The following is a 23,416-nucleotide window of genomic DNA, read 5'->3' as shown; positions in this document are numbered from 1 at the left end:
AGAAAGTACTGTCTTGGAGAATAGAATAGAAAATGTTGTGATTTACTAAAACCATTACAAATTCGCCATTCCAATACTTTGGATAGTAGCCTACATTTCCACACATAGTCTAAAAATGTAGCTAATTCCTCACCTAAGATATGATTTGCTAAAATGTAATAATTAATTTGATTGTATTTAAACTAAATAGGCTTTAATTGAGACAATTAAAAATGTATCACACATTTATAATTTTCAGCTATTGGGCAATTGAAACCGTGCATGCCTTAAATAATTGCGTAGAATATTTCACAACTCTCGTCAGTTGGGGGCATGGGTTGTTCAGACATACATTAACCATTTATTAGGAGTGCATATCCAGGCAGAATGAAAGTAAGGGTTTAGCAACAAGCATTTTTTATTTAGAAGACGGAAGCAGAGGCACAGAATGTTGGATAGATTTTCCTTCCAACTGCCACAGAGAGTGCATTTTCCTGACACCAGTTTATATGATTGCCATCCGTGTCTAACCTCCAGGAGTTAGTCTAAGCCTTAGGAACATGTACCATGCGTTTTTCGTAAAAGACAATATTAAGTATTCTTTTGGTTTGATATTGACAGATTGAAGCACAATACTCCCTAACTCTCAAGGCGAAACTTCATTTACAACAATGTTGTAATCACGCAGTGCCTTTGCCACGCAGTCTCTACATCGCAAAGTTTTAACTAAGCATGGGCAAAGCACTACGCTACGCTCACGTAGTTTGCGCTACGTAGCGTTGCGTAGTACAGCGGTCATTATTTGCTTGCTTGCGGTCCTCAACATCAAGTTGGCGACTGCGAGCAAGCAAAATGACATCCCGGCAAGACTTTTTCCTAGTTCGCGATCAGCAACATCAAGTTGCCGATCGCGAGCGTTGAAAATAAACATCCCGGCGAGATTCTCAACGCGAGGAGGTCAGGTTTCTCATTGTGAGTGGTTGCGTATGCTCACGACTGCTCGTGATGAGAAACTACCAGTCTGCGTTGAGAAAGCTGGCGCTCGAGTAAAAATCTACTCGAGCGGCAGAAAACTACAGCTCGCACTGTGCAAGATGCCGTTTTCAATGAATGCACAGTGCCGGATGCTTGTCCGCACTGTGCAATCATTGAAAACGGCATCTTGCACAGTGCGAACAGGGTACTACACAGTTCGCGAAGTGCTACGCGTAGCTCGCGAAGTGCATTTTGCGTAGCTTCGCGTAGTGCTACTTCACGAACTACGCCCAGGGTTAGTTTTAACACGCATGTCTTAACCACACATTTGTGTGTGTGTATATATATATATATAATATATATATTTGTGTATGTGTGTTTATATATATGTGTGTGTGTAAATATATTATATGTATTATAGTACACTCACACTATAAATATATATATATATATATATATATACACAGTTGCCAGTAGGTAGTTGTAATTAGGACCTACTTTCCTTAGGATAAGTGTTTTTGATTTGCCTTTGACACCATTTGATGAATCTTCATGAAATGTTCCCAAAAGAGTGCACCGCTGATTCTAGTTGTGCATGAAATGTTTCAGAGTGATCCGCCAAGTGGGGCCCGAGAAAATGGGAGGGTAAAAAAAAGTGTGTTTCCCATGTTATTTCATATAGAGACTTTAAACACGATTATAGCCTGAACTGCTGGCCAGAATTACACCAAATTTTGCAGAAAGGTAGCTCTTGGTGCAGAAAGAGTGTGGTGTAGATCTGCTCCACCACCTCCCCGGGGCCACAAATTAAATTTAAAGGGGGAGCCACTTGTTGTGTGCGTGTGAAATCTCATTCTAGCTACAGAGCCCCTGTGGGTACGGGTATAGGGTGATAAGGGCTGTTTTAGGGTTTAGGGGTGGGTAATAGAATTGGGTTCTAAGAGTGTGTTTAGGGTTTAGGGGTTGGTAGGGTATAGGGTAGTAAGACACATTTATGGGTTTAAGAGGTGGGTGGGGGTATAGGGTGGTAAGCGTATTTTTAGGGTTTAGAGGTTGGTAGTGGCATCAGGTGGTAAAAGTATTTTTAGGGTTATTGGGTGGTTAAATGTATTGAGGTGTAAGGGTGTCTTTAGGGTTTCGAGGTGGGTACAGGTATTGGGTGCTAAGTGTATTTTAGGGTTTAGGGGTGGGTAGGGGCAAACAGTGGTAAGGGTATTTTTAGGGTTTAAGGGGGAAAAGTGTGGGTAAGGGTATTGGGTTGTAAGGGTGTTTAATGGTTATGGGGTTAAGGGTATTGTGATATAAGGGTATTTTTAGGATGTAAGGGTGGGTAAAGGTATTGGGTTGTAAGCTTATTTTAGGGTTAAGGGTGGGTAGGGGTATAGGTTGGTAAGAGTATTTTAGGAATTAGGGGTGGGTTGGAGCATAGGGTTGTACAGGTATTGGGTGATAAGTGTATTTTAGGGTTTAGGGGTGGGTAGGGGCATACAGTGGTAAGGGTATTTGTAGGGTTTAAGGGTGAAACAGGGTGTGTAAGGGTATTGGGTTGTAAGGTTGTTTAATGGTTATGGGGTGGGTAAGGGTATTGTGAGATAAGGGTATTTTTAGGGTGTAGGGATGGGTAAAGGTATTGGTTTGTAAGCTTATTTTATGGTTTAGGGGTGGGTAGGGGTATAGGGAGGTAAGGGTATTTTATGGTTTAGGGGTTGGTTGGAGCATAGGGTGGCAAAGGTATTTTTCAGGGTTTAGGCTTTGGTGGGGCATAAGGTTTAGGGGTGGGTAGAGTAATAGGATGGTAAGGGAATTTAATAAAAAATAAAATGTGATTTAATTTTTAAAAAATACATAGATTTTTTAAAAGTGTGGGTGTCTCCCCAAAATAATGTAAAAATGTATATATATATATATATATATATATATATCAAAGAAATACTCTTTCAGGCATAGAGTGACGAATAAATTATGCAAAAAAGAAGCAGAGAACTCTGGGTAGTTCTCAAGTTTAGGTGGAAAGCAGCTCCTGTATGGAGCACTCTCAACCCCAGCGACACTCTAGATCTGCTCACCTCAAATGTCTGCTTTTCTATCAAAATCTTTAAGCATAGGATTAGCACAGTGCCATCCACACCGAGATAGAAAAGGACAAAGTCTTTTGCCATTTGTACAGCAAAGTCTTTAAGCATAGGACTAGCACAGTGCTGTCCTTGCCGAGCTGTAAAATGACAAAAGCCAATTACCACTCCAGGCACAGTATTACAGCTTTGAGTTGGTAAAATACCAATCAAGCCAACCTGAAATGAGCAAAAGCAACCCCTGACACAGTGTTTCGCTCTAATTAGAGCTCTTCAGAGAGGTATAGCTTTGTCCAGACACAAGGGAGCACCCAGTATAAGTCAAAGAAATACCCTTTCAGGCATAGAGTGACGAATAAATTATGCAAAAAAGAAGCAGAGAACTCTGGGTAGTTCTCAAGTTTAGGTGGAAAGCAGCTCCTGTATGGAGCACTCTCAACACCAGCGACACTCTAGATCTGCTCACCTCAAATGTCTGTTTTTCTATCAAAATCTTTAAGCATAGGATTAGCACAGTGCCATCCACGCCGAGATAGAAAAGGACAAAGTCTTTTGCCATTTGTACAGCAAAGTCTTTAAGCATAGGACTAGCACAGTGCTGTCCTTGCTGAGCTGTAAAATGACAAAAGCCAATTACCACTCCAGGCACAGTATTACAGCTTTGAGTTGGTAAAATACCAATCAAGCCAACCTGAAATGAGCAAAAGCAACCCCTGACACAGTGTTTTGCTCTAATTAGAGCTCTTCAGAGAGGTATAGCTTTGTCCAGACACAAGGGAGCACCCAGTATAAGTCAAAGAAATACCCTTTCAGGCATAGAGTGACGAATAAATTATGCAAAAAAGAAGCAGAAAACTCTGGGTAGTTCTCAAGTTTAGGTGGAAAGCAGCTCCTGCATGGAGCACTCTCAACACCAGCGACACTCTAGATCTGCTCACCTCAAATGTCTGTTTTTCTATCAAAATCTTTAAGCATAGGATTAGCACAGTGCCATCCACGCCGAGCATTGAGGTGAGCAGATCTAGAGTGTCCCTGGTGTTGAGAGTGCTCCATACAGGAGCTGCTTTCCACCTAAACTTGAGAACTACCCAGAGTTCTCTGCTTCTTTTTTGCATATATATATATATATATATATATATATATATATATACATATTCACTGACAAAACAAAACCATAGGTTTCAGGCACGTTATAGTTAGAAATTAGCATTTAAAAAACCTTAGAAATTCACTGAAAAAACCATAGGTTTTAGGGAAAGTTATAGTTAGTTGGACATTGCACTCATACAAAACCATAGAATTTCCCCCGTTATAGTTAGTTCAGCTAACTATAACTCGTGCCCCCGCAATGCACTACTGATGACGTCACATATTACATCACTCTTGACATGGTCAGTGACATCACTGATGACATCTCAAATGACATCACTGATGACATCATCCATGTGATAAATTGATGCATCTTCTCACACCCTAATATAACCTTTGATACACCCACTCTAAATTACAGACGGCCATTCTCAAAACCATTGACACTCCAACACCAATAACTACATACCCACTCACTGATTCTTAGGTCTACACACACATTCACTCACTCATACTTATGGTCACTCAGTACAGGACTATCATATGCACTCATACACCTATATAGACACTCACACACGCCACTCATCCATAGAGGTACTCACACATCTAGTCAGTCATGCAAATAAATAATCACACACCCATTTATTCGCCTATACAGTAATACACACACCAGCTCACTTGCTCATACAAATACTAGCACATTCTTACACTCTTATACAATCACTGATACAAGCACACACTCATCCATACAGCCACTCTCACAATCACACACTCTCACTTATAACCATTTAAATACTCTAACACACATATATACAGCCTTTTACATATGTAGTTACTCGCACATGTACCACTGAGATATACATTCACTCACTAACACACCCATACACACACTCACCCACCCATGCCATCCATCACAGATGCACTCTTGAAACCATGCACCCAGTGAATCACCCACTCACACATCTATGCACAGAGTCACACACACCCCACCCACACAAACACTCAGGCACCCATACCGATACTCAGGCAACCAATCAATAACTCATATAGACACTCATGTAGCTATTCACAAACCCATGCATCCGCTTACATACCAGCAGACAGACGGATACAGACATTCACACAGTTTAGTCACTAACCCATGCATTCAGCAAGATACGTTTAATCACTCATTTATTGACTCAGTCACGAACCTATTAAATCATCCATTCAGACACTTTTACACCCACTCATTCTTCAATACGCCTTTCCCTATATATATATATATTAAACATACTTAAACTTTGCAGAAACACACAGTCACTGGATGAGGTCATCAGTCATGTCATCAGTCATGTCATTTGAGATGTCAACAGTGATGTCATCAGTGATGTCACTGACCATGTCATGAGTGATGTAATATGTGACGTCATCAGCAGTGCATTGCGGGGGCGCGAGTTATAGTTAGCTGAACTAACTATACAGGGGAATTTCTATGGTTTTGTACAAGTGAAATGTCCAACTAACTATAACTTTCCCTAAAACCCATGGTTTTTTCAGTGAATTTCCAAGGTTTTTTAAATGCTAATTTCTAACTGTAACAGGCCTGAAACCTATGGTTTTTTCAGTGAATTTCAAAGGTTTTTTAAATGCTAATTTCTAACTATAACGTGCCTGAAACATATGGTTTTTTAAGTGAATTTCAAAGGTTTTTTAAATGCTAGTTTCTAACTATGCCTACAGAGGTTGGACATCTGAAGAAAGAAGAAAAAAGGCACAGAAAGAAGCAAAAGAAATGCAGAAAGAACCAACAGAGGAGCAGAAAGAGGCCTTGTTGCAAAATCATCCTGTACCCACAACTTTTTCAGACGGGTATAGGTGGTAACTGACTCTGACTAACCAGGCCTAGAGCCAGTGCTATGCTAAAAGACACTTAGAATACAGTGAAAACACCTACATACACTAGGGAACACTATGTGTTGGGGTACCCCTGTGATTAGCATGACCTCCTCTGTAAGTCCCTAGTACATGATTGGGCAGGGGGATTGAAACTACCTCTTAAAATGCGCCACGGGGTGTGTTTGCACAGGGAGGCGGGGCCAGAGGTGACATGTGCAAACACGCCCTTAGGAGCATTTTAAGTTGGGGAATTAAGTCCCCTTCAATCCCGACGGTCCCTGGGGTCCAACTAGCCCACTAGGTACCTCCAGTAAGCGCACAGAGCTGTGTTGCACAGAGGTGTAAACAGGGGCATGGCCTGGAACACCTCTCTGCAACACAGGCCTGTGGTGCTTACTGGAGGTACCTGGTGGCCTAGTTGGCCCCCAGGGGCCCTCAGGATTGAAGGGGACTTAATTACCCAACATAAAATGTGCCAAAGGGCGTGTTTGCACACGTCACCTTTGGTCTCGCCCCCTCCCTTTACCACTGTGCAAAGGCGCCCTGTGGCACGTTTTAAGTTGGGGGATTAAATCCCCTTGATTCCTGAGAGTCCCTGGGTCCAACTAGCACACCATGTACCTCCAGTATGCATCACAGAGCTGTGTTGCAGAGAGGTGGTCCAAGGCCATGCCCCATTTTACACCTCAGCAATGCAGCTCCCTGGCGCATACTGGAGGTACCTGGTGGGCTAGTTGGCCCCCGGGACCTTCAGTATTCAAGGGGAATTAATTCCACAATTTACAACTCACCGGGGGCGCATTTGCACAGTGGTGAAGGAAGAGGGCGGGGCCTGAGGTGACATGTGTGCAAACACGCCCTGTGGCACGTTTTAAGGTACCTGGTTACTAGCCCACCAGGTACCTCCAGTATGCGCCAGGGAACTGCATTGCAGAGAGGTGTTCAGAGGCCACGCCCATTTTTACACCTCTCTGCAATGCCGCGCGGGCCCCCCCTCCCAATCTGTACAAAGCCCTGGGGAGCTTATTAGTGCCCCGGGGAGGTGGCGGTCCCCGGGGCATGTGGGTGAGCTCGAGCCCCCCACGCAGGTATTTTTTAAGCAAAGGTTGAGGCCCCACATGCATTAAATAAAGAAGCCCCAGGGGGTGGCGGTCCCTGGGGCTATGGGGGGGCTGTGTGTCCCCCGCAAATATTTATAGAAAACCCCGGGACTTGGCCCACCTGGGGGGTACTTAATAACAAAGCGCGGGAAACCCGCGCTTTGTTTTTTTTATTTTCGCGGCCGGATCTGCGGATCCTCCGCGCATTTCGCGATTTTTTGTTTTAAAAAAAATGCTTTTTTTGGCCCTGGGGGTCCTTGTGGGACCCCCTCAGCAGGCCTAGGGGGTCAGGGTGTTTCTACCCTGCCCCCTTTTCTTGTTTTGTGCCTTATTTTTCTGATTTCTTGTACCTCGGTTACCGAGGCACAAGATGGCTGCCAACACTTCTTGGTTTGGAGTGTTGACAGCCAATTAGAATAAAGCTTTTGGCTGGGAGGGTGCGCGGATCCACCGCGCCTCTATAGATCGAAACTTTTATTTTTTGATTTTCTCAGCAACTACTGAACGGATTTACACTATTTAAAAAAAGGGCGCTTTCTGAACCAAGCCCTACCTTTTTGCCAAATTTGGTGTAATTCCGGTCAGCAGTTTTGGCTGTAACCGTGTCTAAAATTTCCTATGGGAAATTGATTTTTTTACCTCTATTTTCTGATTTTCTCCGCAACTACTGAACGGATTTACACCATTTTAAAAAAAGGGCGCTTTCTGAACCAAGCACTACCTTTTTGTCAAATTTGGTGTAATTCTGTTCAGCAGTTCGGGCTGTAGCCGTGTCTAAAGTTTCCTATGGGACTTAACATGGAAAAAACATGTTTTGGGACACCTCTTTTTTCTCGGCCCCCGCTTGCCGAATCACCCCATAACTTTCAAGACAGGAGCTGACCGGAGCGCCCCAATAGTTTTGAAACTTTTGTGATGATTCGCCATCCGGCGCCAAAGTTATTGGGAAAACAAAAAATGCTTTTCCTATGGAAACTAGGTCCTTACAATAACTACCTACTGGTGAATGCCAGTAGGTGATATATATATATATATATTCACTGAAAAAACCATAGGTTTCACACACGTTATAGTTACGAATTAGCATTTAAAAAACCTTGCAAATTCACTTAAAAAACCATAGGTTTCACACATGTTATAGTTAGCTGGACATTTCACTCGTAAAAAAACAATGAAATTCCCCCGTTATAGTTACTGCAGGCAACTATAACTCACGCGACCGCAATCCTCTGCTGATGACGTCAGATATTACATCACTGTAATTAGACACTTATTTACCCATGTCTTCTTCCATTAATCTTTAGCTATACATATATTACAAATATTTATTTTTCATAAAGACACATATGTCATCAGTGATGTAATATCTGACGTCATCAGCAGAGGATTGCGGTCGCGTGAGTTATAGTTGCCTGCAGTAACTATAACGGGGGAATTTCATAGGTTTTTTACGAGTGAAATGTCCAGCTAACTATAACATGTGTGAAACCTATGGTTTTTTAAGTGAATTTGCAAGGTTTTTTAAATGCTAATTCGTAACTATAACGTGTGTGAAACCTATGGTTTTTTCAGTGAATTTGTACGGTTTTTTAAATGCTAAGTTATGTATTTATTTATTTTTCAGGTTTTACACCGTGCGCGCACCGTGAATTTTTTTTTTTTTATATCGCGAGGTGCGCGCACCCTGCGCGTGCTGTGGGTGCTCGGTGCGCTTCGCGCTCCCAGCAGCCACGGTTCGCAGTGCGAGCCGTGCGCGCAGGGTGCGCGCACCTCGCGATTTAAAAAAAAAAATAATAATTGTTTTTTTCTTCCTTGGGGTCCTTCTGTGACCCCCTGACCAAGGCTAGGGGGTCAGGAACTGTCCACTCTGCCCCCTTTTTACGTTCTCCACCTTTTTTTTTTCACCCCCTCAGACTGCGAGAGACAAAATGGCGGCCGACACTTCCTGATTTCGACCGATTCGAATGTTTACCGACATCTAACAACCAATCAGAATTGCGCTCGCGCACGGCAGGGTGCGCGCACAGTGCGCGCACCGTGCGCGCGTATAGATATTGATATGCTTTTAAATGCTATTTTCTCAGGAAATACTGAACAGATTTACACCAGACCTGCAAAAGGCACTTCCTTAACCTTATGGCTACCTCTCTGCCAAATTTCACGTAATTCTGTTCAGCTGTTCGGGCTGTAGCTGTGTCTAAAGGTCCTACGGAAATTAACATGGGGAAAACGCGTTTTAGGACCCCCCCTTTTTTCTCGGCCCCCGCTTGACGAATCACCCCGAGACTTTCAGGGTAGGAGCTGAGCGGAGCGCCCCATTAGTTTTGAAAATTTCGCGAGGATTCGTCAACCGGCGCCAAAGTTATTCAAAATAGAATTTTGAGATTTCCTATGGAAACTAGGTTGTAACTATAACTATCTACTGGTGACCGCCAGTAGATTATATATATATATATATATATATATATATATATATATATATATATAATGTATTTATAGGTATTTCACTTACCTTATTTATGCTTACCTGCTTTGTAAAGGCATGCATGGTAAAGGCATGCATTGTAAAATATGTGTGGTAAAAGCATGCTTTGTAATGTCGTACAAAACTCTCTAGGAATTTCAGGTGTCAGGCATTGGCATTGTCAAGCCTGGAGAAGATTCCCACACTGACCACTAAGGTTTGTAAGTGCTGTTGAAGAAAAAGGAGGATCTTTCTCAAGATCCTCATCTGAAGGAAAGATGACAAAACCACCACGTTGACCAGATGTTTCCTAGACAGTTTTTACCAATGAATCCTCATCAACACAAGACAGATAATCTTTTTCCATGTGCTCACTTATCCAAAACCACTCTCACATTTATTTGTTTCCTATTAGTTTTTCGACAACCTTGGTGTTCATTATGAAAGCAAAAGATGTTTCAATGTTATCACTTTGAACAGCATATATGCCAACTATGGCTCAAAAGAGAGCTACAAAGTACATCCTTATCTCACCTTCAATTCTGAAAAGACCCAGCTTAATACTTTGTGCTGATTAATGTAGGCTCCTAAACTACTCTGCCTACTGCGTAGAAGTTTAACGTCAACACTCTTCCTGCTCCTTGTTGCCTTTCCTGTATGCACCGCCATCCACCTTAAAGACATCAAGCAGGCTTTCTCACAGTGTACCTTAGAACACTGTGCGTGTCCATCATTGTAACCCAGTTCTCGTGCTATCTTTTTCAGTCACAAGCCCCACATTTCCTTAGCATCCATAAACATTCCAATCCCACTTTAAGATTCATATCTTTTTCCCTCACCACTGATATTCCACTACAGCACACCTAATAGCTGTCTCCACTCTGCCGACCTTCATAAAAGACGTCTTGCATCACTTTGTTCAATTTAAATCCCTTCGTCTCCCTTCCCATCACTGTCTGACACTCGTTTGGAGTATGTCTGAGAGCCTCTCTGAGAACTGAATGTGTGATATTTGTTGCCATGTTTTGATGTCTGTAGCTCGCCACACCCACAGAAGCCCTACTAGCCCCCTTTGTACCTCAGTGCTGCATTTATGATCAGCACATAAAGCCACACAATCACATCTTAAGACATCTGCAATGAAATAGCAGCTTTCTTCATAATACATTTGATGTTTCGCTTTCTGTAGACCCAAAGAACATAGAAGGAAATACGGAGCGGGCGAAGGTGGTAGACCTCATTCCATGGATGGAGTATGAGTTCCGAGTGATAGCCACAAACACGCTCGGCCTAGGAGAACCCAGCATTCCATCGTCGAAAATTAAAACCGAGGGTGCTCGTAAGTACAACTAAAAGCAAACATATTTGTGTGTTCCTTGATGTGATATTGTCATTGCAGTTTGCCGTTGTGACTGGGTTAATTTGCAAAATATATTGCAGCTAAGTTGTCATTGCATAATGCACGGTGTTGATATGTGCACAATGTTTAGGTGCCTGGTGCAGAACTGGTGGGTGAGCCAGTTCCAAAGCGCAATGCCACATCATGTAGATGGTCATTCTAATGAGTGTACTGATATGGGCAGGGACTACCGAATTTCCCCCTCCTCCCCCTGAACCTAAACACATTTAAAAAATGAGGAACATGAGAGGTAATGACTTTTTGGAGGCGGGGGTCGAGCAACCCCCGGCCGTATTTATTAAAATATGAAAACAAATCAAAAGTTAAGAGATAAACATTATTTACATTTTATACGCAGAAACATAACACGACATTTGATTACAATTAATATGCACAGATTTCAGATGGCTAACCTTAACATATCACTAATACATAGTTTTCCTATCCGAATCTAACATAAAGATCATAATCATACATTAATTACTTTCTGCGTATCCTATTTGGGCCTACGGCAAGGTCATTAACTGGTGTCAGATCCTTATCAATTTAACCGCGCCGCCCCCGTAGGGTTGCGCATGCGCAGGGGGCCCGCTTACCGAGAGGGTACTTCCCCCTCCCGGTTACCCCCATACGTTAACTGAACTCCACGCCAATTTGGGGGGTCTTGCACTCTGCGCCATTTTATGACGTCCATGCCAGTGCGGGGTGGCCAACCAGCCTAAAAGAAAGCGTGACTCCCCCCCCTTCCCCGCACCCATCCAGCCAACCGGATGTACCGCCCCTGGAGTTATAGGAGAGACCCCTTGTCCCTCCCCCTGGGCGACCCCATCCGAGAATGAGGCCGCCCCCTAAGGACCTTAAATGTACTGCTCACTAGTCATGACCTTACCGCCTGACCAAGGAATAGCAATAAATACGACGATTGAAGACCTGTAAGCGGGAGAAAACGCCTAAGGAAGGAACAACACCGTCACTTACAACAGCCATTAAATCACTTGCAACAGGGGATGGAGGGTGGGCAAACAAAACAGTTAAGCAGCCTCCTAGAGGGCTGCGACCAGGTGCTGTAAGAGCGCGGGACAAAGAGAAAGAGTCCCGCGCTCCCCCGCCCTTTAAGCTCGTACCTGGGGTCAAACCAGTTCTAACTGGTCTGACCCCCAGCCCCCCCCATAACTCACCCATGACCCGGAAGCGCATTAACCGCTTCCGGGCCATAGGTCACCATTGCGACCAATCGAACGCATGGCGCGCCCACCGCGTCATGATGACACGGTGAATCAGCGCCGCGCGATCGACACACAAGGGCGAGGGGAGGAGGGGGTCGGTGCCCCGCCATATTTGCGGCGGGGCCGATGCCGGCCCCGCCTTTCGATATGGGCAGGGACTACCGAATTTCCCCCTCCTCCCCCTGAACCTAAACACATTTAAAAAATGAGGAACATGAGAGGTAATGACTTTTTGGAGGCGGGGGTCGAGCAACCCCCGGCCGTATTTATTAAAATATGAAAACAAATCAAAAGTTAAGAGATAAACATTATTTACATTTTATACGCAGAAACATAACACGGCATTTGATTACAATTAATATGCACAGATTTCATATGGCTAACCTTAACATATCACTAATACATAGTTTTCCTATCCGAATCTAACATAAAGATCATAATCATACATTAATTACTTTCTGCGTATCCTATTTGGGCCTATGGCAAGGTCATTAACTGGTGTCAGATCCTTATCAATTTAACCGCGCCGCCCCCATAGGGTTGCGCATGCGCAGGGGGCCCGCTTACCGAGAGGGTACTTCCCCCTCCCGGTTACCCCCATACGTTAACTGAACTCCATGCCAATTTGGGGGGTCTTGCACTCTGCGCCATTTTATGACGTCCATGCCAGTGCGGGGTGGCCAACCAGCCTAAAAGAAAGCGTGACTCCCCCCCCTTCCCCGCACCCATCCAGCCAACCGGATGTACCGCCCCTGGAGTTATAGGAGAGACCCCTTGTCCCTCCCCCTGGGCGACCCCATCCGAGAATGAGGCCGCCCCCTAAGGACCTTAAATGTACTGCTCACTAGTCATGACCTTACCGCCACAGGCCAGCATAGTTGCCCGACTATCTGGCCCCCCCCCAAACCATCCCTCAGAAAGGTCATGCCCCCTCCCTGAGACCCCCTAGCCAAGCCATGTAATTCTCTAACATCAAGTCATTCCCCACCCTAGTCAAGTGTACCCCGTCTTTTACGAAGCACAATTCACCCCTAACACACCCATGTGCGATGCACTGTAACTTGGGAGATCGGAACAATTTCCCTATCTTATAATTGACCCTCTTTACCGAGTGGTTCAAAGCTCTCACCGAGTCCCCCCCTCTCCATTTAAATCTGGGTACCATGTGTGACCACGCTATGTAAGCCCCTTGGCACACCTTAGCTAACCAACCAATCTCCGATATTATGCTCTCAAATAAGACCCTCCTACCCAACCTGACCAAGTCATTGCCCCCCAGGTGTAAAATAACGATAGAGGGAGAAGGATTGTGTTTTTTCAGCAGATCGGTCATAAAACCCCTAAATTGACTAAGGCAAAGGCCCCCCTTTCCATGAAAAGATACTGTGAACCCCTTCTGTTCTGCCCGTTTCCTATAGTCACCTGCAAGAAAAACAGATCTCATACGCCTAACATATGAATGCCCCACAACCCACACATTCCGCGTCCCTGAGACCTGTGGTTGTGCTGATCCTTGCGTAGAACGTTGTTGCTGGCGAGACGGCAGTTCCCCCCCTGCGTGACAGGATCGAGAAACTGTGAAGCAAACGACAGACAGAGAGGCATTAGTCACACCATTTCAATGTGCCCTCACAACATGTGCAGCCGCACATAACGCTTATAACTGTTGGAAACCCATCGCCCAATCTTCTGTACCTTACTGGGATGCAATCCCCTAGCCGTCGCCTCAGTGGCAGCCCCTATCCTAAAAGAATGTGTTCCAAAAACACATGGATCCATGCCTGCCCTGGTGATTGCCATGTCCAATACCATTTTGAACTGGTACCTGGTAAGTGGTGTACCGTCCGCATGTACTAATAATGCCCCACCCAACGCGCTGCTCCTCACACTGAGGAAGTTTTCCAAATGCATTACTGGGCAACACGGGTTGTTTAATGCTCTAAGCAGAACCACCCCTTCACCCCGTGCTTCCTGATCAGTTTTTGATTTTTGGATGGTCAAAAGCAAACAATCACCTTGTATCCTTACATACTCCATTAAAAGGCCACCCTGCCTGTCCTGCTTGTTTCGCGCCACCAATTCACCCACTCTGAATGCCCCATAGAAAGCCAGTGCAAAGGCAGCTCTGAATAATAGAGTCTCCACCACCGAACTGCAGATCACACCCAGCGCTGACAGCAGTGCACTCAGCCGCGCCAACCCTATCGGCTGCCTGGTGTCAGGAACCCCACCTTGAATTCTTCGCCACCCCTTCAATGCCTTCCTCACGATGAAACTCCTGGTCGGATCGTTCATGTCACTAATCTGCGCAAAGAAGGAAACTGCCGCTACATGTCGCCTGGCAGCCGCAACCGTGCGCCCCCCCCTGTGTAAGCTGTCTAAAAACAAGAGGAATGCTCCTGACGTATGCCATCTCTCCTCCCAATCGTGACCCAAAAAAGACCTGTAGGACCCAAACGCCCCTTCATAAGCTTTCCGTGTCCCTGGCGGTAGGCTAGCAGCCACGAGGTTCTGTAGTTGGGGGCACCAATCTGCCAAAGAACTTCTGGAAAGTGTGATGATGTCGCCTCCGCAGATGGCAGATGATCCCTGAAAACCTGCATCTTGAAGCGAGAAAGTGCGTCAGCAGCATTATTCTGCACCCCCGGGACATGCTTAGCCTTAAACTGGACATTTAATTTCATACATAACAGCACTATCTCTTTCAACAGGCGAAGAATCATTCTACACCTTGCCGCCTGTTGATTGATGGCTTCCACAACTGTCATGTTATCCGACCAAAATATCACAGACTGGTTCTGCAGATCCTGGGGCCATACCGTTAGTGCGACCCAGATGGGAAACAATTCCAAAAAACCTATGTTAGCTGTTAAGCCACTCTCACACCACCACCCTGGCCACGGCTGAGCTACCCACTTGTTCCCAAGTATGGCACCAAATCCCACACTACCCGCCGCGTCAGTCCATAGACCCAAAGCAGCCGAAGTAATGGGAGGACAGGGCCACACCACTCTGCCATTGAAACCCTCCAGGAATGCTATCCAAATCCGCATGTCCTGGCGAACCTCAGATGACAAGCGCGTGTGATGGTGTTTTTCGTGTAAGCCTGCCATAGCCTGAGAAATGGAACGGGAAAATGGACGAGCGACGGGTATCACCCGTAAAGCAAAATTCAACTGTCCTACCACTTGCTGCAATTGGTGTAGTGTCACTTTGTCTTTTAACAAACACTGCTGCAATGCAGCACGGAATTTCAGTATTTTCTGTTCTGGCAACCTAAAACAACCCTGTACTGAATCAATTTCGATGCCTAGGAACTCAATTTTGTTCGTTGGCCCCACTGTCTTCCCCTGAGCCAGGGGGACCCCAAATGTATGCATGAGGGCACAGAATTTCTCCAAGGCGACAGAACATTCCTGAGAGCCCGCCGGTCCCAGAAAGAGGAAATCATCGAGATAATGCATCACAAAATGATGTCCTGTAACTTGTCTGAAAACCCATTCCAAAAAAGAACTAAACTTTTCAAAATAAGCACAGGAGATTGAACAACCCATAGGCATGCACCTATCCATGTAAAACTGACCTTTGAATGAGAAACCAAGCAAATGATGATCTAAAGGATGTACTGGTAAGAGTCGAAATGCCGATTCGATATCAGATTTCGCCAGCCATGCCCCCGGGCCCAACACCCTCAGCATCTCTACTGCCTGATCAAAGGATGCATACTTTACACTGCAAAGTTCCTCATTAATGGCATCATTCAATGACTTGCCTCTGGGTGCTGATAAATTATGAATCAATCTAAACTCCCCCTCCTCCTTTTTTGGTACCACCCCTAGGGGAGAACAGACAAAATTCAGCACCGGGGGAACGTCGAATGGGCCCACTATTCTCCCTAAGCCCAATTCCTTCCTAATTTTCTGCACCACAACCTGTGTATTAGCTCTGACAGACAATTGGTTTTTGCACTCCGCTGTCCCTTTGTAATCCCCCACTGGTATCCTAAAACCATACGAAAATCCTTCCTGCAGCAACCTAGCCGTAGCATGGTCTGGATACCGATTTAACCAAGGATTCATAGCCAAAACATCAATGGGCGAGTGCGTGTCGTTAAGGATTTCCAACTCATTCCTGTTTTTTCCCCCCTTTTGACACTGAGACATTGTTCCCTTTCTTAAAGCATTTTGACTCTGGGTGAGAGGGGTGATTACATATGGCACATGCATGCCTGAATTTACAGGTGCCCTGGGCTCTAGTACAGGACTTTCTATTGAAGTCCCAGCACACTCCCTTTCGCCTTCCACCTTTCTCAGTGGCCGACGCCGCCGCCCCGGGGGACCCTGTCCGAAAAGGCTGATGAGGCTGTGAAATGTGGGCCTTGCCCCAATTCTGAGTCGTGCTGCCCATGTGCCCGGGGGCAAACTGGTCAAACCAAGAAATGGAATCCACCCTGTCCCAGGTTAATGAAGGGTCAAACTCCTTAGCCTTCCTGAAGTTCATGTCATACTCCTTCCACCCCACACCACCGTATTTATCATGTGTCATTGTCACCCTGCTCTGATAACATGCCATTTCCGCCTGCATATTAGGTGTACGTTCAGCCACTATGGCCATATAAACCGAAAATGCCCTTATCCAATTTGTCAATGTCTCCTCAACCCTGAATCTAGACATTTCCGCCCGCCACTCACTGGGAAGCATCCAATCCTTCTGTCTCTTCGCATACTCCATTTCCCTGTTATCCATCAGCAAAGAAAACATATTTACATACGCCCCAGCCCAAATCAATTCTTTCACATCCTTTGCAACATGGCGCGCTAAATATTCCTTCCTAGAAGGTAACACCCCGGCGCCCAACAATGGCAAAGCCAGCTCCTTACCCGCAGGCTCTGTCGTCCCTGCTTTTCCACTGTCACCTTCTTGTGGCCCTGGCTGTGCTTGCTGTGCCTTCACCACGCCCCGGCTCTGTTCAATGGTCGGAGCCGCCATGATCTTCGCCACCATTCTTTGTGCCTCTGCCAGGGGATCGGCTCCCACCGCCAACGGCAAAACCCCCCCCTTTCCTAACCATGGAAGCACTGCCGCTATTTGAGTGGCTAACTCCCCCGGGACCTGCCCTCCCCCTACTGGTGATGGTACCGGGGCCACTGGATTCAATACAGGATCATATGGGCTTGTTGAGGGCACTACCGGGATAATACTAGGAACAACCGGCTCAATCACTGGGGCGACAGGAAGTGGAACCGGCGCCGGCACTGGCGCCACTGACCCCGGGATGCTGGGTACTAAATCTGGAGTATCAGGCGTTACTGGGAGCCCAGACGGACCACCCTCCCCCGGTGCCTCTAGAGGTTCCACTACTTTTGGATCCTGAACCTTACCCTTCTTTGATCTAACTCTCTTAGGGAGAGCCTCCAATTCCCCCCTTGGTTTCGGGGGTACTATGTTTCGCTTAGGCCTTCCGGACGGCCCACCCTGCGCCTCAACCCTCTGCTTAAGCTCAGCCAAGCTATGGCCAATTTTCTCCACCTTACCCCATCTCCTATCCATAGTCGCCATCTTACGCATCATTGCCTCTAGCATGTGCTCCATGCGCGAACGCTTGGCCCCCCGCTTCCCTGACATCCTTTTCCTTGACCCTTGCGCTTTCTTTGAATCCCCTGCACCCAACTGTTACTCCCTTCGCAACTTTAACCTGGAACAACACAAGCGACACAGCCTTAGCGTAATACAATAATCACAATATTTCAGACCAAATACCCCAAATGTTCAGCATAAACCTGGGCAAATAACAGTACAATCGTGCCACCACTGTCCCTGCCCCACTGCACCTCTCACAATGTAGTTACGCAAAATGCGCAAACTTATTAAATTGAAAGCACCTAAACAATTGAGCTTCTAATTCTCATGCGTTGCCTTGTGAGTAATACCTTCTAAAAAAGAGCCTTACTTTGAAATCACAGCTGTTTCCCCCCCAAGAACTTCAGTAGGTGAATGATCCCAGAATCATCAACCGCATGACTTTGCCCTCCCAATGATATGCGATTTCTTACAATCCCGAATTTCTCGTGAAAAACCGATCTGCTATATAATCTTCAAGGGCAATAAAACAGTAGATTAACAGTCGGAAATGTTCTTCCAAACGAGCCTTGCCGCTATACGCCACCCGCAGGCACCCCAACGCTGTCCCTGCCGGAAAAAACCCAGTACCTTATCGGCGCGTGCGCGCGCCGCTCACCCGGGCTCACAAGCCCTTTGCGTATCTCTGCCCGATCACGCACCGGAACCTCCCTGCGCACCGGGACACACCGATGCCTCAGCCTTCTCACTCGGCACGCGAACCAGTCTCCCGGCGCCGCACCCAGGACGATAGGGATTCCTCGGCGCGCGAACCAGCCTCCAGGCGCCGCACCCTCAACCTGCCAGGAATCACACGGGAACCAGACAGGAACCAGGATACCTCGATGTGACGGACCTGCAGAGGAGAATACAAACAAAACAGTTAAGCAGCCTCCTAGAGGGCTGCGACCAGGTGCTGTAAGAGCGCGGGACAAAGAGAAAGAGTCCCGCGCTCCCCCGCCCTTTAAGCTCGTACCTGGGGTCAAACCAGTTCTAACTGGTCTGACCCCCAGCCCCCCCCATAACTCACCCATGACCCGGAAGCGCATTAACCGCTTCCGGGCCATAGGTCACCATTGCGACCAATCGAACGCATGGCGCGCCCACCGCGTCATGATGACACGGTGAATCAGCGCCGCGCGATCGACACACAAGGGCGAGGGGAGGAGGGGGTCGGTGCCCCGCCATATTTGCGGCGGGGCCGATGCCGGCCCCGCCTTTCGAATCCCCACACTGAAGAGGGCTCTTACAGAGCACAAGCCAATGGCATGGCCTCTGAAAGAGCAGTGCTTTTGCAAGAAATGAGTGACGCTGCAGATGATGGCCCAGTGCGATGAACATGCATCGATGGCGGAAGCCGTGTTCTGGGTTTTTAGAGTCGGATTCATGGCAAAGCAGACTCACCCTTCTAGCCTCCTGAGATCTGTCAATGGACTCATACATTGGATAATGGTACTACTTGTGATTTAAAGTGCCTGGAAATGGCAGAAGGACTTTCTTAGCGCCCTATGAAAAGTTGTTGTTACTAGAATTATTATCTTAGATGTGGCACTGCGCCACAAGGAGACCTGAATTGGCCCTCACGTGACATAGTTTCCCTTAAGTGAAAGAGTGCTTTGGAGTGCAAAATGGCACCACATCTCGAAGTGAAATGGGGATGCGTTCTCTGAGGAAGGTCAGCTGCCACACCCACGGACATGCCTATGTCACAAAAATATATGATGTTTTGTTTGTGAATGTGCTGGGGTAATATGCGTGAACTATGGTTTGTAAATAGTTAAATATGCGTAGCTGGTGATATTCATGTGTTTTTAAGGTTCCATGCATTCTCCTTTAATGAGCTTAAAAAATCTGTCATGATTGGGAAGCGTATTGCTTCACTTCTGGTTTGTGGTTTATTAAACTATAAACAGCTTTATCATCACTGCTGAATCCTAGAGCTTCAGAAAATAAGGTGATCTGTATTTTGAAGGCCTGGTAACCTGAAGTTTGTTGAATGTGAACCCGGTAAAAAATGAAAGCTGTGGATTGTCATCAAAGACGACGAAGTCCTTCGTCCATTGAATGCGTCACTAGGAAGATGCTGCAGGAACAACTTTGAAAGGTGCATTGTTGAATATAACCTAGGGGCTAGCTCATACAAGCATTGCCGAGTATGAGAAGTACTACTATTGGAGAACTCCTTTACATACTCATTGGAAATGTCCAAAAATCTACTGGTAAAAGTGCAAAGTATTCAAAGTATTTTGTATTTGTACTAACTAAACATGCACATTTCCTGAATATTCACATTTTAGATTTTTTGGGGCCAATTTACAATGGCATGCAAGAGTATGTAAAAGAGCGCTGCGTGAGTACATTTTACACACTCCGTAATGCCTTTGTGAATCTTCCTCGACCTAAATGCATTTACATTGTGCTATTTGTTTGGAAAATGCGCACTGCAGCATTTTCAGTGTCCACTCTGTTCCTCCTAAGTATATATAAATGGACATAAATGTATGGCTGGAATGCACTGCAGGTGTTGGACTAATAACGAGAGTCTTGAAAGCTCAACAGAAGGTCTAATATGGTGGAAGAGGTGAAAACCATTTTAAAGTAGAGTAGAAATATGTGAGTCAGTTCTATCTCCCTCTAAAAAAGGGATCTGTTGCCTTTCAGAAGGCTGCTTGCTTAAGATGCAGCAGGTGATTGTGATATCACATTTAGGACTAAAATCGATTTGTTACTTGGCCATCTTCTCTGGTAGCTCTCGGCACACTCTCAGCCAAGACACCATTTGACTGGAGACAAATAATTAAAAAACAAGCCTTTGCAATGCAATCGGTCTCGCCTTTGGGACCTTATACGTGTTTAGCTATGCAGCACATTAGCCTGGGTGATGAAACATCTACTGTTCTTTAACATGGAGGAAAGGTAAGCACCAAACTGCGTGACACACCAGGTATGGGAACACACGGAGAGAAATATTGCCCTTCAGTGGGAAATGGTATAGTTCAAAGCTCTGTTTTTTATATAAAATCTGGGCCTTCGGTGGTCATATCACTGAAAATACATGATTTGAAAAAAATATTATTGTCTACGGGTGCTCGTAGAAGACAATTTCTATGGACTGGATTCTAGATTATGCTAAAGGGATTCTGGTATTTTACTTACCTCTGCTGGTCGTTTTCCATCAAGAAAGTTAAATAGAGGCAGTTGCTAGAAAAATATAAAAAAGAAAGCCCCTCAGCAGAAAGCAAATATGGTATTTTACTGACAGCTAAATAGAGGCAGTTAAACAGAAAAAAGTCCCTAAGCGGAAGCAGAAAAGTTCTAGGGCTGATCTCCAGAGCCCACAAAGTACATACACATATAAGTATATAATAAGTATATACTAAAGTATATACAAGAGGTCTCCAATGCTTGACCTAAAAAGGGTAATCAGCCTTTTCCATCTAGGTACCTGAAGGAGTCGGGCCCATACATTCTAGATCCATTCTAGAATCTCAAGTCGATGGTACTTTTTCTCAGCATGAAAGTGTGGAGGGGAGAGAAGTCGTTAGCAATGTACATCAATTCAATCGCAGTTTCTCTAGACCCACAGTAAACACAGTAAGGTTAGTTGATTTATTACAAAACCAAAAACAACTGAACATACAGATATCCCAAGACGTGGGTGTAGAAATACATTGGAACCAACATAAAACCAAATCTGTGAATACAGTTAAGACAGTGCAACAGGCACAAGACAATTAATTCAAGAATTAGGATGCAGATAATCAGAAAGCACGAATCTAAGTACCCATGCATCGAGGGTCGATGAAACTAAACCAATAATCTGTCCCTACACTTGTGTGACATCCCTGCGAAAGCATTCTTCAGGGCAAGATAGATCAAGGTTTTAGCTTGTGGAGTCTTCCTTAGAAGTCTCCGCACTTAAATGGGTCAGGTAGCATGAAGCTGTAGAGTCAGAGCTCGTTCTAAGATGCTCTCTCTCCCAAGCCAAAGAAAAAGTGGGGCTCTCTCCCTACTTTCAACATTTCAATATCACAGGTGTCTTCCTAGGATTCCTTTTGGGTCACTCCATCCGATCAGACCACATTCTCATAGGTAGTTTTCCACAGGAAGGCGATGCTCTCAAACAGCGACAACATGACCTTGATTCCCAAGCCTTCTCCGGTGAGAAAATACAACAGTTCTCCTTATCGGCTTTAACTTCCAATGTACCCTCTTCTCTCCTAGCCTAACTCCTAAAACAAAGACATTACTCAAACGAACAAGGGCGCTTCTTCCACCTACAACACAAACGTGAGAAAGAGCAGAATCCAATGTGCACAAGAATTTCAAACTATTAATTCTAATGCAAGAGTTTCCTGGGAAAATGTATTTCAGGCATACAAGATTCAGCTAACATAAGTGAAATGGAGCATGAGCTTTAGGAAATTACTTAGGAATTAAGGCACATTCGGTTAATATTCCTACCTACACACGAAATGATACGATTAATAAACACATTCATTAATAAATGGTTGTCATTTGTCCAATACAAGTGTTTCTGTTAGTGTTTTCTGCTGGTTACATTTGATTTTTCCACATTCATTCTTGATGTTCTCTATGCAATGGCCTAAACATATCACGTTTTAAGTTATTACATTACAAAATCCTAACACTTAGGTTAACATGACAAAGGATTATATGCGGATGCATTCTACGTATGTGATTATAGTGCATCTCTACAAATGAAAATGGATTTTGCCTTACTTCTTACCCAGTATCTGGACCTACATCTCTATATCATCAGGGACACTACAACCTGTTCCAATTTGGAAAATAGTTGAAGACACACCTCTTTGAAGAACACTACTTCATGATGCATTACAGTACACAATCCAGCTAGCTGTTAAATCACTTGTTGACTGTATCCTTGGCTTTGACCATGTACAGCAGTCCGCTGCCTTTTGGCTAGGTTGGTGCTGTACAAATACCACATAATATTTTGCCACTGTACTGACCTATGTTCATTGCTGTTCATCCACAATCATGTTAAATTTAAGGCCCTGTATGTGGTCCACTTCGCTTACCTAGCTATTGGCCCTGTGACTACATGGCTTCTCGAGTTCTCCCTTGGGCACAGTAGTCTTGGAAAGTGCAGATCAGAAAGAAGTTGAGCATTTGGAATACAGGCTGCCCTGTCTGCGAGTCCCTCTTTATCGAGCTTTGCCTACAGAACTTTCATCTTGATTAAAGAACGTGTTAACGATGTGGGAGGTTTCGAGTTAACATGTTGTATGACCTCGTGAAGCCTCTTGCTTTGTGTGCACTAAATATACTAAACACACCACTATGTTGTGGAGTAACAAAAGAACACATAAATAGTTTCTGCGTGTAACCTTACATATAAAAATGTACAGCCTATCAAAAAACTGCACTTCTGTGATTATAATCACTGTCATTTATAGGTGCAGAGGGCAATTCTATATCCAATGTAACCAACTATTGCCAAATTTCCTACCTCTAAGTTCTTTTCTTCCACACCTAATGCCGACGTACCCTCAAATGAGCTCCCCGACCTTTAATGGAGCAGGTTCTAAGGGCCAAATTCCCAAAGCACCCTACGTCACATCATAAATAAA

The 23,416-nt window shown here is 45.1% G+C and overlaps 1 protein-coding gene across 3 annotated transcripts in view; it reads left to right on the top strand.

The window, feature by feature from the left end:
• Window positions 1-23,416, top strand: part of CNTN1 (contactin 1) — a 988,997-nt gene that overhangs the window by 745,894 nt on the left and 219,687 nt on the right. For all 3 annotated transcript variants that reach the window (XM_085653079.1, XM_085653080.1, XM_085653081.1), the window contains one exon: window positions 10,747-10,896. In XM_085653079.1, coding sequence (XP_085509205.1) covers window positions 10,747-10,896 — 150 coding nt within the window. The remainder of the gene's footprint in view (window positions 1-10,746; window positions 10,897-23,416) is intronic.

This window comes from Triturus cristatus, chromosome 4_1 (assembly GCF_964204655.1).
Source record: "Triturus cristatus chromosome 4_1, aTriCri1.1, whole genome shotgun sequence".
Lineage (NCBI taxonomy): Eukaryota > Metazoa > Chordata > Amphibia > Caudata > Salamandridae > Triturus > Triturus cristatus.
Note: the sequence above shows the minus strand (reverse complement) of the source record. Positions and strands in the feature narration are given on the sequence as shown.